Consider the following 18,524-nt stretch of genomic DNA (forward strand, 5'->3'; position numbering starts at 1 on the left):
GCAGAAAATTGTTAAGTAGTGATTTGATAGTTACTGGGTAGTTAGCTACTCAGAAGCTCAAGGAGGCCACCGTAAGAAAGTACTAATAAATCTAAGAAATGAATGACAAGAGAGAGCACGAGAAAGAACCAACCATGCAAAACCCAGGGGAAGGAGTATGGCGCCCATGCTGCCCATGACTGGAAGCCACTGGAGAGTTTTCAGTGGGAGGAATCACATAACTTAATTCTTCCAGGATTGTTCTGGCTGCTGGGTAGAGAATGGGTACTGAGAGGTCAGTGATGGAAGCAAAACTCTGTTTAGGAAGATACTGTAATGATCCAGGTGATAGAGATGGTAGCTTGGATGAGGATGGGGGAGAGTAGATGGATCTAGGAAGTCATTATGGGGCTGGAGTCAATGAAACTTGCTGACAAGAGAAATCAAAGTGACTTCTGGGATTTCACTGACACCATTTGCTAAGAGGGTGGAAGAGGGAAGCAGACCCAGGGAAAAAGTAAGGGTTGTCGGCGTGTAATGTTGAGTCCCTGTTACAATGCACTTAAACGCCATTTACATGTGGTCGTGCCTACAGGACATTAGATGTAAATGGTTGCATATTCACATCCACATTATAGAATACAATTTTTCTATAAGAATGAAGTAGAACTATGTGAAGTAACATGGAAAAGGGTCCGTAATATTTAGTGGGAAAAGTAAGCACAAAGTACATGGTATTTATTTAAGGTTTTTTTAAGTCTCTGTGTGCACAAGTGTATAGTTACCTATATACAAATAAAAATGGACCTGGAAGGCTCTACAGCAAATTCGTAACAACAGTCTCAGGGGGATGACAGAATTAAGGGCAGCGTCAAAGAAGGTTTTCAAGTGCCTGTTCAGCATGCATCCTCCCACCCACCCCCACCATTTCTAAATGGAATATCTATTGGTCAAGAATTCTCTGGCATCCCTAGTTTCTTTGACTAAGTCAGTTATGGCTATTCCATTCCCCTGGCCAGTACCTAACCCTGGGGATGGAAGCAGATCCCAACACAGCAGTAACTCCGCCGGCAGTTAATCAGCTACCTCCCAACCTCCAGATTTCCTGGGTGGGACTCAGTCCTAAGCCAGCTCTTCCTAACTGCACTTGTCACATCGTAGCTCTCCCAGTAACCCAACTGAAGCCTCACCCTAGCCAGCCTTGAGGTAAGTGAGCTGCACCCCTTAACCTGTACCCCAACTTTCTCTTTATGTATTCTTCTTCTAAGTCATCTCTTCCCAAATACTCTCTGCTCCAGTGGCCCTGTTACATTTTCAAAATTTCTGGGGGAATTCAAGAGATGTGGAACTGATTCTGGGGAATTTCCTTCGAAAAATACACATTTCCTTCTGACTGCTACAACTTTGTTATCCTGTATCTATCATGTCATAGCATCTAAGACAAAACTTCTAAATTAATATCCTGTTGTTCATGTGTTACATGAAGAAGAAATGAACCTCAACCCCAAATTGCTGACCCTACAGAAATTTCAGACGTGTTGATGAGGTCAACAGAGGATATTTTGAGAACATGCAACCAAATCACACAGAAATGGCATGATTGCCATGTTATAGTCTCGATGTGTGATTTTCAAGTTCTGCTCACCAAGTTGGAAGCGCAGATATGCCAAGTAGCACACGATCCATCCTTCAAGAAAAAATGGTATGAAAATATTTATCATAGTTTAAAATTAACATGAGATTTGTATTACGGAATAAAGTGAGCAGGTGTGTGTGTGTGTGTGTGTGTCTGTGTGTGTGTGTGTGTTCTATTAAAATGCCTTTCCCCAAGTTTTCTTTGATATACTTGAAGTTAATGAGCAAAGCAGAAACTGTAAATTTTCCCAGTAAGCATGATGACTGCAGATGGTTTCCATTCCAAACTGTTAAACTAGTCACAGAAAGCTTTGGAAAATGTCATGTACTAATCAGTTTGTTATTATGATTTGTACGAGTCTCAAGGTCTGCATCACTCACTCTACTAACCTCACTAGCTATCTCAGAAGCTCTTTTGGCATGCTGAATTCCAAGGGTGTCAGTGCCAACTTGCATTCCCTTCCCTTTAATTTTTGATTCCAGATCTTTCTTGTATTCTTTCTGTAAAAAAGCAACATTTTACAACACTCAGACACTCAGGGGACAAACATACATCTGTATTCAATGATACCAAAAATGGCTAAATGTATTTTTTTAAAAAAGAAAACATAGTTTACTTTGAACTATGAATGACCGCCTAGAACTAAATTTTCTGAACTGCTTAGAACTATATTCACTATTCTCACTGAAGAAGAGTATATATACACTCTGAAGATTTTTATTATAAAAAGGCTATTGCCAGGTGAGAATCTTCACTGACAATTGTCTTGAGGCCTGAAGGACAGAGGCAAGTTTAAATGAGTTGATATTTTATAAAGAAGACTGATTTTGAGGTCAGAGCACTCTTGGCCGTGTGTGTGATGTTGGAAATCTTTCTTCACATTTCTGGTTTACTCATCTGCAATTGGGGATGATAATTCCTCCACGCAGGATCACTGGGAGGGCCAGTGAGACAGCACATAGCCTAGTGCCCAGCACAGAGCGGGTGCTCAGTAACTGACAGCTTCTTCTGGTCTTTTACTCCTATACCCACATGCGAAGACCTGGGTTTTTGCTGCTCCTGCTACCGTGTTGCCATTCACCTTTCACTGGCTGAACTCTGCCATTGAGAGTTTAAAACAACTTTTCCAAGTATTATTGACAAGTGATTTACAAGATCTGACTCTGAATGTCACTGGATATGTCATCACAACAGAAGAATTTGTAGAAAATTACTAACGCGGGTAAGTGTAATGACAATATTAGCCAGACATCGTGGCAGACAGCTGCTGTTTCTGCCCGAACAGCATCTATTCCTCCCTATTCCGGCCAAAACTTCTACAATTTTCTCTTGAGGAATTACCTCTAACCCCTCTCAATCCATAAACTTTGGGTGGGTTGATTTCCTACTACCCACATATACTTTTAATTCCATTAAAATGCTTTTAATGTTTCCTTTAATTTATGTAAAGAACACTAGCCAAAGACGAACGTAAATCTTTAGAAACACATATCAATTTAGAATATTTTATATTTAAAACATCATTAAACTACCTAGAAAGTTAACTGACTCCTGACTCCAGTCTTGATTGGGTCAAGTGTGGGCACAGGACAGAAGGTGACCCAATGAGATTCAATCCTTAGACCTTAATCCTATTCTAAAGAAGCAGATGCTCACTTCCTACTGGGATCAGTGGCCACAGACATGAGTTATCCTGTCGTGAAGAGGGGCCATCACATAGAAGCAGCCTCTCACAAATGAAGCAACTGCGAAGATAACAGAACTGAGGGATGAAGGAAGAGAGACATCATTCGAATTCCAACCTGAAGGAAACCTGATCTTCGGATTTCTCTGTTCTTCAACCAAAACAAAGTTTCTTTGTTGCTTAACCCAGTTTGAGTTGGGTTTCTATCATTTGCAACCTAATAGGGTCATCACCATCATCACCACCACCATCATCGCCACCGTTTATTAACATACGGGGATAAAGCTTTAAATTTTTTCACTGCTAAAGTCAGCCAGATTCTCCTCAAAGCCCAGTGCCATTATTTACTATTAAAGTAACGACATAACACAAGGATTAAAGGATTTAAAGCACTTCAGAGGCACTTCATTCTTGTAAATTTCATGTAAAGTAAGTAATGGCCACTATCATTTTATACAGAGGTTTAAGTGGACTCACTTAGTAGCTAGGCAAGGACTAGGACAGTCATTTTGTTTATGGGCAGGACAGCATGGGAACTTTTAAAAATTTTTTAGTTTTTATTTTTTTTGCGGTACGCGGGCCTCTCGCTGTTGGGGCCTCTCCCGTGGCGGAGCACAGGCTCCGGACGCGCAGGCTCAGCGGCCATGGCTCACGGGTCCAGCCTCTCTGCGGCATGTGGGATCTTCCCGGACCGGGGCACGAACCCGTGTCCCCTGCATCGGTAGGCGGACTCCCAACCACTGCGCCACCAGGGAAGCCCCAGCATGGGAACTTTTAAACTACAGTTATTGACAGACCGTGATAACACACCTTCCTAATATGCCTTTCACTTGTTTAAAAGATGAAGTTAAACCTTATTAAATTATTTTGGTTAATTATATAGAATTTTCTCTAAAATGAGGAAATGGTCATTTGTCTCACACCACATAGACAGGAACTGGGGAGCATCATTTTTTTTTAATTCATCGATAGGGAAAAGACTCTTTTAGGTCATAGCTGCTTATAATCATCTTACACATAAAAGCTGTGGAACATTTATACTGTACACAGTTGACCCTTAAACAACAAGAGGATTAATCCACCTATGACTCATCATCGGCTCTCCACATCCTCAGCATCCACAGATCCGCAGATGCAGCCAGCCACGGACCGTGGAGCGCTGTAGAATTTACAACTGAAAAATTCTATAAGGGGACCTGCACCGCTCAAACCCACGTTGTTCAAGGGTCGACTGTAAAATCTCTGAGAAAGGTTTACAGACAAGGAGATCAGCTGAAAATGCATACATTCTCAATTGTTACATAAATGTACTCACCTCACTAGCCATTTCAGATGCACGTTTTGCTCTCTGAATATCAAGTACTTCTGAATTAAGTTCCATTCCTTTCCCTTTTATTTCATTTTCCAAATCTTTTTTATATTCCTTCTATGAGACAAGAATATTATGGCGTGAAACTTACTAGGAAGCTCTAATTTATATATTGTTTTTTTTTTAACATCTTTATTGGGGTATAATTGCTTTACAATGGTGTGTTAGTTTCTGCTTTAATAACAAAGTGAATCGGCTATACGTATACATATGTTCCCATATCTCTTCCCTCTGGCGTCTCCCTCCCTCCCACCCTCCCTATCCCACCCCTCCCGGTGGTCACAAAGCACCGAGCCGATATCCCCGTGCCATGTGGCTGCTTCCCACTAGCTATCTGCCTTACTATATATTGTTTTACATGTTTTCCAGAGACCACAGAAAGAAAATATTTCTAGAAAGGAATGAACCAGATTTCGGAGCATTCATGCTCTATATTTCCTACAGATACTTCATTTTCTTTTTTAATCATGCTTGAGTGGCTTCCAATATTATCAGTCTTTTTTCTTTCATCCTTTCCTCTCATATGTTTTGGTACCATATTGGTGCCGTATTTTAAAAAGACATCTTCCCTTTAAATGGTGAGGAAGATCTTAGGAATGCATGTTTCTTACTAATTATTTTAAGTATTTATTTGAAAGCTGTCTATAAAATATGAATCATCAGAAGAACATAATTGGAAAAGAATGAAAAACTACAAAATCAAAAGGACTGATATGGCCAAAATTTTTTTAAAGTTTCCGTTTTATTCAAAGATTTGTAAAACCAAATAATTTCCCACAGATTGATAATATATAGTCTGAATTTTGCCCATTTAAATATATGTTAAGTAGATCCAAATGTCTTTACTAATCCTTACATATAACATGGGTTTTTTTGTGTGTGCTCATGAATTTCTTGTCTTCTTACTAATTGAATTATGAAAACAATATATATCTTAATCCAATTCAACTAAGCTGCCTTTATGACTAACTTGTCAGATGAAAGATGAGACTTCCTTTAATGATAAGAAATCATGTTCTAGTTAATTCTAGGATTCATTTGATGTTATTTTCTCTTTGTCCAGTTTAATTAAATTAGCCAGTACTCTGCTTAACTAATAGCCTACAAGACATGGTAATGACCTGCATGTAATTTTGGAAAGAGCTCTGGAGTCAAATGACCTGGATGAAAGTCAGAGTTCTTTCACTCATTAGGTCATGTGAACTTCAAGAGAACTTTAAGTAACTGAGCCTTGATTTCCACAGAACAAAATGAAAATAAAAGTACTTGTCCTACCAGTGTCAAGGACAATTGAGGAAATCAAATGAAATGAAGTATAAAATGATACTTTGAATACTTTAAATGGCAACAGAAATGCAAAGACCATAAAGTAAAGAATGAGAAGACAATTTAAAGCCAAATGCTCACACTTTCAAAGGGAAGTCACAATTTCATTAAGTTACTGAGTCTCTTTCTAAAATTAGACATCACTATAACTTAATCAAAAGATTTTTAATCATTGTCTCTAGGCTTTTTTCCTACACTGATGCATACATTCTAGATCAGTAAGTCTAAAATAAGATTCACTCAAAAAGATAAATAAAAGAGACTGGCGATGGCGTGTATATTAAAGTCATCTTTTTTTTTTGGCCACACCATGCAGGATCTTAGCTCCCTGACTAGGGATAGAACCCAGGCCACCTGCAATGGAAGCATGGAGTCCTAACCATTGGATCACCAGGGAATTCTTAAGTCATTTATGATTCTCAAAATAGATCTCACATTTTCATTTGTATGTAAATAAGAAAAAGATTCCCCTTTAAAAACTTCATATAAATAGTGCATATTTTTTAAATGGAAGACAAGAATAGCAGGGAGCTGCCACATGATCACCCTTCAACTTCAAAAGCTTTTATAGAATCTAGAAGTGAGAAGAGGTAGGGTAGCAAGGACTCTCTTCCATAAATTATATGCCTGTTTCAGCCCGGCATATATACAACAGTGAATCACATTAAATTTCTAAAAGCAGTTAAATGGTAAAGGCCAGTTGGCATTTGCTTATTAAAAAAGTTCATGATGATTCATGTCTGTGTAGGTAATTATACTCCAATTTATTTCACTGGCTTAAGACATTTCTTTCAGGAATAGTTTCTTCAGTTCAAAATTCCGGATGAAATGGAGTTCTCTAACGCTTTCTCTTAATGTAAAGAGAATCTGTTTAAACAGGGAATTGGGGCTTCCCTGGTGGCGCAGTGGTTGAGAGTCCGCCTGCCGATGCAGGGGACACGGGTTCGTGCCCCGGTCTGGGAGGATCCCACATGCCGCGGAGTGGCTGGGCCCGTGAGCCATGGCCGCTGAGCCTGTGTGTCCGGAGCCTGTGCTCCGCAACGGGAGAGGCCAAAAAAGTGAGAGGCCTGCGTAACAAAAAAAAAAAAAAAAAAAAAAAAAACAGAGAATTGAAAGAGCTCCAGGTTACTTAGCAACCGTTTTTAAAAAAAAAAGAAACAAAACTTTTAAACTGTGAACATGATATTTTTAATTGTTAGATTTGAGGGCCTTAATATTCAACAAATTTAATACACTGTGAGCCAAAATGTACCACTAAGTTTGGGGCTTGGGAGGACGTCCTGCTGAGCATAAAATGAAAAATGGACAAGAATTCCTAGGTTCTAGGTGCTAAACATTATTTTTCCCTACTTAGAACAAAAACCACTTATAAATGTACCATTTATCCAGACTGTCACAATAAGCACCTCATTTCTGATATCAAATGTCATGAGAATGCTGCAGTGCAGGGAAGGAACAGGAAACAATGGTTCTAATACATGTTCTTACAATAACTAAATCTGAGAGAATCAAGCTAGCCTCATCCATATTGAAAATAGTTTTTTGAAAAACTAACTGCTATAAAGCTGTAAAACTACTTATAGAGCTTCTAAGCTACAACCCAAACACAAAATCAAACTATTTTTCAAGTTTTTTCAGGAAATCTGGGTAATTTCTTCCCTCATCTTTAAACGGAAATGTTAACACTTACCTGTTTTTAATGAAAATGGAAAACTCTATTAGTAAAGCTCAAAGTGAGGGAAAGAGTAATGGATGAATAACTCAAACACTGAATTAGAGAATTAGTAGAGAATTGTTCAGGACCTATTTCCTGGGTTATTTCTTTAAATGTCTTTTGTAGAATCGTATAGCAATAGTAGGATCATACCTCCTTCAGAAGGCTGGTGATGTACTTTACATGTAAAAACTCTGGAGTCTTGTCTAAATCCATCGATGACCTTCCTTTAATCTCCTTCTCAAAATCCTCTCTGTAAACTTTCTGTTAGATAAGACCATATGATTTTAAATTTAGAAAATATTAGTGACTGTTGAAAAGATAATAGAACAAGGGTTCCTGGCACAAAACTGATGTTTTTCATATATAATTCTACCACCTCTGAATATTTTATTTACAGGAAAATAACTCCAACTTTATCATAAATTTTAGAATTCTACCAAACAAAAGCAGGCTCTTCAAGTACACCGGCTCCCTCTAGGAAAGCATTCTGAGAGGGGCTACTTAACATCTCAGACTCTGTTACTGTTTGACATCAGCCCGTTTCAGGAGGAGAACCAATACCACTGGCTATTTGACTGGATCCCGATTGGTCCACCCAAAAGACAGTGGATCCACCCACTGGAAGAAAATCTAGAGGCATGGAAATCCACTCAAACCAAAGGAGAATGAACGTTTATGTCCTCATCGTCCCTCTTAAATGTTAGTCTTATGTGAATTCAAGGAAGACCATTTCTGGAAATTCCCTGGCGGTTCAATGGTTAACACTTGGCACTTTCACTGCCGAGGGCTGGGGGGGAGGGGGGCGGTTGGTGGGGGGGGGGGGGGGGGGTGGGGGGGGGGGGTCAATCCTTGATCCGGGAACTAAGACCCTGCAAGCAAGCCACATGGCGCAGCCAAGGGAAACAAAAGACCATTTCTAAAATGTAATGGAGGCTGGAGGAGATTTTCCTTTAATAATTTTGGCATTGAGAATATTTCTCTACCATCTACGGAGTTGACATGAATCAAGTTACACTGTGAGGAGAATCTTATCTGGAACCTGATAAACTGTTCTTTAGGTAACAGTTCACGACAAGAAATGAAAGGAGATTGCGGAGGGCCTAAATCCACACCCCCATCTGCCTTTTTGACATTGCCACCCTTTGGTTATTAGGCTCTAAATTCTATATTTGAGCTAGGCGTTTGAAAATCAATGGAAACCCAGGATTCATGACTATAAAAAGTCTCCCTAAATAACAAAAATATGCGTCCATGTGAAATACTTACCAGACAAACAAGGGTCCAGACTTTACCAGCTCAATATTTAACTCAAATTGCAACACAAAGATCATAAAAATAAATAAATTCTGCATGAATTTATTCCTATTGATACAAAATGAAAAGCTATTTCCAGGATCATTATGTACTTATTACAGGGATAGGTAACTGTGCACAGAAATTCTCCAAACTGTGAGGGAGGATAAGAGAATACACTGTCCCCTCCCCTACATTTGAGTTACAGATGGCCATTTACCATTTAACAAACAATCCAGGAATAGCCATGAGACATAGATGTTCTATAAAAACTAACAGAGCTAATTAAGAAGAAAACACACTGAATTAAAGGAACTACAGACGCACCAAAGAACAATGATGAGAAGTGGTCCTCTTTATGTGGAACCAACTGAGATCATAATTATAAAGCTGAATCTAGGGCATTTTGAGGCCAGAAATGACTCTAAAAAATGAAATACAAATATATGTACATTTATTTATTTCTTATTTTTCACTTCAAAAGGCCCTTCTCTCAAAAAAAAATTATTTGACAGAAGTAACTCACTAAGGAAGATTGACGATGACTTGAACTCGCCAGTATAGGACTAGAAAATAGAAAAAAACACTGAAGTATGCTTTTTGTAGGAGAGCTCTATTTGTGGAACAGAAGACAAAGAACTTTTCAAAGCCAGATTTAGAGATTTCTTCTAGAAAACACACTGGCTAAACCTACATCTGGCATTAGAAGAAAGTGAGAGAAGCTTAGTTATGGGCTATAACAAAAACATGAATGGCTTCTCCTGAGTTCATACTTAGCTTTACCTGTGGGAGGCCCTTAAAGAAGCACATGGTCAAGCTTATCCCTTAGGAATAAGAACCATCTCTTGTCTCTACTTCGCTGGTCCTGCATTTAAAGACATCTTTCACATCCAACTTTGTCTAAGATTTTTAGATATATTATTTTTCTAGTATAAAATGTATCTGCCAATTTATACAGAATAAATTATAGAGTATAAATCTTTAGAGTATAAATGTGGTTCAAAGATATTTTCCATTGGAAGATTTCTTTCTCCTCAAGCCCTGATGAGCAGAAACATAATTGCTGAGCCTAAAACTCTAATAGCCAATGGCTATAAATTTAAGGGAAAACATGTCTCAGCCTCTGCAAAGGATAATTCTCCCCTAGTGACAATACCAGAAATCAGAATAGCAAAAATTGAAAGCCAATATTAATGAAAGACCCACACCGTCCACAACGTAAGTTAATTCCACAGCATATAATAAATGTATAACTACAGTTAAACATTAAAGCTGATTTACACCTAATGTCAGAAACAGCCAACCACTGCAGTGTACTTTCTTCCGGACCCACTAAACATTCTGAACCACTCTATTGGTTCCTTTCAATGATAAAACATCAAATTTGCATTAAACAGTTGATGACAAAACAAAGGGACCCACCTCACTCTGCATCTTCTGAGCCTCCTTTGAAGCTTGATATGACGGTGTCTCAACAAATTCAAGCATCGATTTCCCCTTATTTTTCTCATACTCTTCTTTGTACTTAACCTTCATTGAAAAACAGTATAAAAGGCACATAAAGCTTACAAGCCCTTACACAAATAGAGCAAAGTCAAATAAATATATGTGCAAAACCAATCACCCTATCTTCTAAAATCACACTCTTCTGGCCACTTAGGTTGATGACTGGGTTCTCTGTGGTTAATGATATACAATGAAAGTAAACAGGTAATATATTAAAAACCTTAAGGGGTAAAAATGATTTAGAACTAAACAATGTAGTTCTAGGACTTGTATAAGTATTTAGACAGCTGGGATATATAGATACGTATCATATACGTGGGGTTACATATGTATACACACATGTTATACACACAGGTATAGGTACATATAGAGAGAGAAAGACAAAGAGACAGAGAGGCTGAGACAGAGAAAAAAGGAGAGAGAAAAAAGAGAGAGAGAGAGATCCCCGTGATAACTTTGAATGCCTAGCAGTAAATCATGAACAAGAAGAAAAACATAGCTGTGATTCTCTCTTTCTGACAAAGGAAAGACAGTGTTCTTTGGGACTGTTGAATTTTTCTGTAGACACTGAGTGAAACACACACACAGAGCTTTTATGTGACTTCTTTCAGTTTCACTAAGCATTATTTAATAATATCATAACATGAATTATTTATTTCAGTTACAACCAATTTCAGTTACAAACCAATAAATTTCGGTTTATAAAACGATCGATATTTTCTATCTCCTGAAAACAAAAACTAGAATTATATTCTGTAAGCTGTCAGAGTGGCCGGCTTTTTTAGCAATATACCTTTTTAAATTAAATTCACAGAAAAGTTCTGATCATGATTCATTTCATTCAGAAATGTATTTTCATTAAAATCCTTAGGTATAATAATTACTTATGAAATTGGTTCTTAAGTTGTATTATAATAATAATTTTAATGGTAATTAAATCCAAAAGAACCTTTTCAAAACTTAGAACTTTGTGGTGGCAGGAAATATAACAAATTTTTAAATTCCTATTTTTAGAAATACTTTTGTTTTAGAGAAGTATAATAGAATGATCGATGAGAGTGTGTGAAGTACAATAACACATTATGTTAGGATAAAATTTTGTGGGGAAAACGAAATAAAAGTAAGAACACAAGAGAAAAACATATACATTTCCAAACCTTAAAGGAGAGCTGGTTTGTATATTTTTTAAATAAATGAAGGTGGATATCACATCATTATGGAATTTATGTTCCATGGGATACATTTAAAAGTGTGATGTAAAATTTTATCTTAATAGATGCTGGAAATAACATCTTTTGCAACCATTGAAATTCAGAACCAAAGAAAAGTTATCAACTTTAAAGTGTTCAAGAAAAGAGATATTTTTAAAGATTTCTTTCAGAGAGTACATAGAATTTCACAGTCGAAAGAAACATTAATGTAGAATACACTGGTAAGATAGTTCTTCCTTTTTAATACACTTATAATTGAACTGAGAAATTATAATGAACTTTGTGCCTGGAAAATTACTTCTGCAGCTCAAAATGACAAACCAGTACACTATAAAATTGAAATTATGAGATATGATCATCATTTAATTAATTAACTCATATATTATAAGTTTTAACTTGTGTATAGTAACTATAATATTATGAAATGCCTGCATATGAAACATGGTTCAAGCTTCCCCAGCCCAATAAATATAGAGAGCGTAGTGTTTGAGATTTTTTTCACGACGCACATTCCTTCCAGGAGCTGCACATTCTCGGTCCAGGTGCCCGGCAGTGACTGTTACAGGGTCTGGGTTGGGGAGGTCTCATACCTGACTCTGGAGCATGGCATTGCCTTTATGGTGCAGGTGTTCCACAGCGTCCGTGTCAAAATGATACATGCCTTTGTTTTCCTCAAAAAGCTTTCTATACTCTCGCTAAAATAGAGAACATGAAAATAAAGTCAGAATAAAAGAGGCTGATGAGAGCAACTAATACTTAGGAATGCAAACTGAAAAATGCAAGCCAACAAGAACTGCAAAGCTACCACCAGGCTCCCATGGCTGGTTGTACAGATTTCTGACCCTGCGCTAAACCGACAACACAAGATAGACCAGCTCTAGGTGGTCAATGTGAACAGCATCTAAAACACTGAAGAGAAGCAGAGGACAACTGGCTGTAAACACAATGTAAAAGAGATTTGCGACACTGAGGAGTGACAACAGAAAACCCGTGACTTGTGTGAACAGGCAAAGTGGGCAAAATAAAGGCAACTTGTCCTGCCCTTATTCTAGAACAGAAATGTATTTAATTTCATCTACAAGAAGAGAAGGAAAGAAAAGAAGAAAGAACATAGGAACGGAAAGCTGGAGTCAGGAAAGAAAAATAAGTTGTATACAACGGTTCAGCCCTGAGAAAGATTGGGGTTCATAAGGAAAATTAGAGAGTGAGAAATAATTCAACTAATTTTCCTAAAAGGAGAGGGTAGGAAGTGCCTGGAAGAGAAACTGAGGAATCTGGGTATGGTTGGTTGCATTTTTAAGGTGAAGAAACTGGATTAAGACATTATTTAGACATAGAGACAAAAAGGTAAATTTGGGGCTTCCCTGGTGGCGCAGTGGTTAAGACTCCACCTGCCAATTCAGGGAACACGGGTTCGAGCCCTGGTCTGGGAAGATCCCACATGCGGCGAAGCAACTAAGCCCATGTACCACAACTACTGAGCCTGCACTCTAGAGCCCATGAGCCACAACTACCGAAACCGGCGCACCTAGAGCCCGTGCTCCGCAACGGGAGAAGCCACCGCAATGAGAAGCCTGCGCATCGCAGTGAAGAGTGACCCCCCGCTCGCCGCAACTAGAGAAAGCCTGTGCACAACAACGAAGACCCAACGCAGCCAAAAATAAATAAATAAAATAAATATATTTATTTTTTTAAAAAAAAGGTGAATTTGGAAGAGACCAGAATGGATAAGGATGCCACATTTGGCAAGTGTAGGACTCTAAATACAACAGGCAGCAATAAGACAAAAATTGCTTCCTGATTTTTATCACTGGAGATTGGACACTTAGTTATTTTGCCTATTTGGAAGAGACTTTTAGAGGTAAATAGTAACTCTCAAAGACTTTTAGAGGTAAATGGCAACTCTCAAAGACTCACGTCTACAGAGACTTCAGCTAAAGTTTGTTGCTCCTAAGACAATGAAGATTTCAGTGAAAGTGGCAGAGTGGAGGGCAAGGTAAGCAGCATTTGAAAGGGAGCAGGAAAGAGCTAGGACATTTGGGCCTTAGGAGATGCTCCGTGATCTGAGAGTGAAGCAGGAAGAAGGCCCAGTGCCAGGGATGGGAAGGATGGAAGGTCCAAGTGCCCTACACATGAAAACTGCTTTCCCTGGGGACGCAGCAATGGTCCCCAGAGGCATTTTCAGCCAATTAGGGAACTAAGACATGTGTCTCCCCAAACTCTAACCAGAATACATTAGGGAGGATAGCACCCCCAGGAAGCTCATGAAAATGTTCACATAGTACATCTTGACGCAAGAGAACAATCTCTAAATAAATTTTGGCTTCTCTACTAATTTTTTTAAAAAAAGATAATTTCAAAGAATAACAGTATACTTAGAGATGTTATAATTTGATTACAAGTTATTTTATAATATATATTTATAAAATAGTTATGAACTGAATGTAACAAGCTAGGATACATTCCATTACTAAGTTAAAATCCAGAACTAATAAAGTCTGGGATAATGGGTATATACTGAGAAAAGGTCGAAAACTACTGTCCCTAACTCAATGATCTATTGTAGTTACAGAGAATTTCAGAAACTCCTATTTTAAAACCAAAACAAAACCACCCTATTTGAACTAAGATCTGTAAAAGGTTACCAATACTTGTTTTTTCTTATATAATAGTCTCTGTTGCCTCCTAGTGGGAATTATACAGAGTAACACAATATATATATTTTTAATTTATGCAGTTATAAAAGAAACTGAAAGCTAATAGAGCTCTATTTTCCAAAGGAAAATGTTCTCTCAAAAATTTAATCAGTATGGATGTAAAAACTCATAAGGCACTAATTTTACTCTACACACTACAATTTTTAAAATTATGATTTATATCAAAGACATTCAGAGGTCTTTAAAAAAACAGCCATTTATAACAAACTGACAACTAATTCTGGCAGAATGTCTGTTTAAGCATTCCCTTACTCAATCTTTTATTAAAATTAAGTTGCCTTTGTAAATCAACAAAATCCCAATTCTCTTTACATTAAAATTTAAAAGAAGGCAATTCTGATGTACAATAAATTCGAGCCAGTGTAACATCGTGCAACTTTAATAAGTAGAAACTTCAGAGTAACACCTTTTTTGGCTCAAACTTTCTCTTCCATGAAGTAACTGTTCAGTCACAATTCTATGACTGAACGGGAAAAAAATCTATAATCCAGGCAAAAGCAACCTGAATGAAGGTTTAAACTTTATAAGTGGTACATAAAACAAGTGGAATATACAAATTTGGTGGGTTTTCTCTGTTGAAGAGAAAATAGAAACAATTACTATTATTGCTTTTCACCACTATTATAAAATAAAGGTCAATTTTTTTTTTTTTTTTTTTTTTTTTGCGGTACACGGGCCTCTCACTGTTGTGGCCTCTCCCGTTGCGGAGCACAGGCTCTGGACGCGCAGGCTCAGCGGCCATGGCTCACGGGCCCAGCCGCTCCGCGGCATGTGCGATCTTCCCGGACTGGGGCACGAACCCGTGTCCCCTGCATCGGCAGGCGGACTCTCAACCACTGCACCACCATGGAAGCCCAAGGTCAATATTTTTAAAAAGAAATATTGCCTACGAGTGGCATGCCTTTTTTCTAGCTACCAAATTTTTGAATTACCACCATGATATTTTTGTTGGCTTATTTACACATGAAACCTTGTGTCCTAAGGAAATTTAACCGAAATAGGGATGAGAAAGAGTCCCAGGTCAAATGCTACTGCAATGATCAAACTGGATGAGCAAAGACTAAACATAAAGAAAGCAGAGGCTCAGAGCACAGAAACATATTGATTTTTAGAAGCATACCTATGAGTCGTGGCAGAAAATGTATAACTGAAACAGAGCCACTCAAGGAACAGAGGCATGTGTGCAGAGGAGCAGGGGATAAGCATTGAAATGGCAGGACAGCATGAATTAAGCATCCAGGGACTGAGTCTAATTCTGTGCCTGACAGTCTCCCAACCTTCATCCCTGCTCAAGAGACAGGAAAGAATAATGGACTGCTTTTCCTCCAGAGACCAGTGATAATTAATTAATTAATTAATCTCCGTGAATACAAATTATTTACACGCAGATTACATTTCAAGAAGAAAAGAGGATTACAAAGTAATGAACAGAAGTTTCAATATATCAAAGCCAAGTGTAGACATTTTTAACCTGAACTGAAGCTGTTATCTCATTATTTAATGATTTGGGAACCAGGGTTTGACTACAGATTTTTCTCATGCATGACCATGGGTACATCTCTTGAAGATGACTGTTTTCGCTTTTTCACATTCTTTGCCAACATATCAATACTTTTCCATCAAATCTGTGCCTGATCCAAAGCAGATATATGATAAATTTGGATAATGTTTGAGTAATTATTAAAATAGGCATAGAAATAACTTGAGGTCAAATTAGAGTTCATCATCACCGAGGGCCATTCTGAGATGTAGGAAATACAGGCACAGGTGAGCCAGGGTCATCAGGAATGAGAGCCAGTGAAGTCAGGGTTCAGACGCACTGCGTGCTGGTAACAGCATGTAAGAGCTGAGCTCTGAGGGAATGGACCACTTGGCAGTGGACACAGATATTTTCATCAGGACATGAGGAAATCACCCTCTCCTCCTAGTTGCGCTGAAGAAAACATCGAAACCTTCATAAGAGTAAAAGTATAGCATCAATACAAACACCCTTGATATTTATTTTTGGAGAAGATATAATTTAGACTAAGATAACTTTTATGCTATCTACTGAATACCAGACACTCTGCTCTGGCCTGTACAAAATAAAAGATCCCTGACTTCCAAGTGGCTTCAATCTACTACAGAGAAAGAAAGGGGAAGGAGAAAGACAGAAAGGACGATCGTACAAACACTTGGAAGGGTAGCTGTTCAACAAGAAAGTTTGTATTCAAGAGATATTAAAGAGCTAGCTTTGTAAAGCGACAGCCTGGGTGGGAATTTAAGCAAGACACTACTTTTCATTAAGTGAGTTACTGAGGGAGGAGTGAAGGCCGGGCTCGCCTAAGGAAGCAGGTGCGCTCATGAGCACTGCAGACACATCGGCTCCAGAGACACACACCTACAGTTGTCAACAAACGACCACTTACTCCGCTGAGCATTTTGCTGGTTTTCAAAGCGTGGTTTAAAAACAAGTTTGGGAGATCCGAAACTGGATCATGCATATTTTGAATGTCTTTCTTGTACTTCACCTATGAAAATAACATGGAACAAAATACCATCTAGGAGAAGAAAATATTACGCTTTTGCATTATGGCCATTATTATTTTAAACACAACAAAGTATTATTTAACGGGAAATTGACAAATGAATTTACAAGGAGCCACTAGATGGTGCTCATTTACTACGGAATGAATAAAAGAAAACTACAGGGACTTGAAAATATTTTGGTAACTCCTTTTGTTTACTTGGTCAGAAAGGGTGATGTTAACAGAATCAAGTAACTTTAACAGAAATTCTGCTTGCAAAAAATGAAGAAAATAGAAACTTTACTCTTTAGAAATTACCACCATCTTTCTATTATATTTTGTGTCTATCTTAGAGCTTCTGGTGGTTTTCATCCTATTACTATATAGAATGTTTCTTTTCTCTTTAACCAGTTGCTTTGGAAACATAATAATATTAGTAATAATAATAATAAAATGTTAATAATAGAAAACATCAAGCACTTACTGTGTAAGTAAGTAAACAAGTAAAAACTTTTCTGTTTAAACACTTTATATGTATTAAGTAATCTCCACAATCCTAGTAGGTAAATACTTTAAATATCCCCATTTTACAGATGAGGAAACTGAGGCACAAAGATGAAAGCATAATATTAAGTGGTGGAGCAAGATTCAAATCCAGGCAATTGATTCTAAACCTTGAGCTTCCAGTGCTGTGCTCTAGGTTCCTTTAAGTATATCCCAACTCTATTTGTTTTACGCTTGTACACACACAAAAATAATCAAATAAGAAAAATAAATCACTATGATATTCCCAAAGGTCCTAAAAGACAGAAACACCTAATTCAATTGCTGGTAACAAAAGCTGGGTAATGAACACAAATTACAATACCTTCTAAACATTAATGAAAATAAAATATACCAAGTCCCAAGGATACGACAGGAGTTGAAAGGTTTAAATGCTCTAACAAAGCAACAGTTCAACAATAGTCAAACTTAACATTTAAAAAGGTACTCTATACATCATTCAATTATAGCAAAGTAATTGATTTCTTTCCATGTTTCTTTTTTCATATTCTTCCTAATTCTCATAAAAAATTAAGACATCTTTTCTTATAAATTGAAACTTTATTTTTAAAGACATGAAATGAAAACAAAACTTACGAAGAGGTATTTCACAGAATTTACATAAGGGATAAGAAAGAAATTGTAAGCCATCTCAAGTACAATTTCTGGAAATTTCCTTATGATAAACTACTATGCACCAGGTATACTTTACAATATGCACAATTTCATGCATAATTACATGAGTGAACTATTGTCATAATCACTAATTTATGATACTACACACTACTTTTCTGAGAAACTATATAATCTATTTCTATTCTTGATCGGCTATAATAGTTTTATTAGCAATATTGTTCCTACTTATTAATTAGTTAGTAATCAGTAACCATTGATAGTAAATTACAATATGAAATTTTTCTCAGAAAAGCTTCAAGAAAATATGCTTCAGCTTTTTCTAAAATTATTTGGAAATGACATGATCTTGATTAAGTATCACAAGTACCACACAGCCAAGTCCGACAAAACAAGAATCAAA

At 37.4% G+C, this 18,524-nt stretch overlaps 1 protein-coding gene across 2 annotated transcripts in view; it reads right to left on the reverse strand.

Annotated features, from left to right (window-relative positions):
* The window catches only part of NEBL (nebulette), a 338,669-nt gene that overhangs the window by 49,230 nt on the left and 270,915 nt on the right, over positions 1-18,524 (reverse strand). Inside the window, exons 9-14 of one of the 2 annotated variants that reach the window (XM_027121789.1) lie at positions 16,847-16,948; positions 12,312-12,416; positions 10,427-10,534; positions 7,862-7,972; positions 4,615-4,725; positions 2,005-2,115 (exon numbers count right to left, since the gene is read on the reverse strand). The exons of the other annotated variant lie outside the window; for it this stretch is intronic. Coding sequence (XP_026977590.1) covers positions 2,005-2,115; positions 4,615-4,725; positions 7,862-7,972; positions 10,427-10,534; positions 12,312-12,416; positions 16,847-16,948 — 648 coding nt within the window. The remainder of the gene's footprint in view (positions 1-2,004; positions 2,116-4,614; positions 4,726-7,861; positions 7,973-10,426; positions 10,535-12,311; positions 12,417-16,846; positions 16,949-18,524) is intronic. 2 annotated transcript variants of the gene reach the window in all.

The sequence above is a fragment of the Aethalodelphis obliquidens genome, unplaced genomic scaffold (genome assembly GCF_003676395.1).
Source record: "Aethalodelphis obliquidens isolate GAN/ISIS:26980383/991018 unplaced genomic scaffold, ASM367639v1 scaffold23, whole genome shotgun sequence".
Taxonomy (NCBI): domain Eukaryota; kingdom Metazoa; phylum Chordata; class Mammalia; order Artiodactyla; family Delphinidae; genus Aethalodelphis; species Aethalodelphis obliquidens.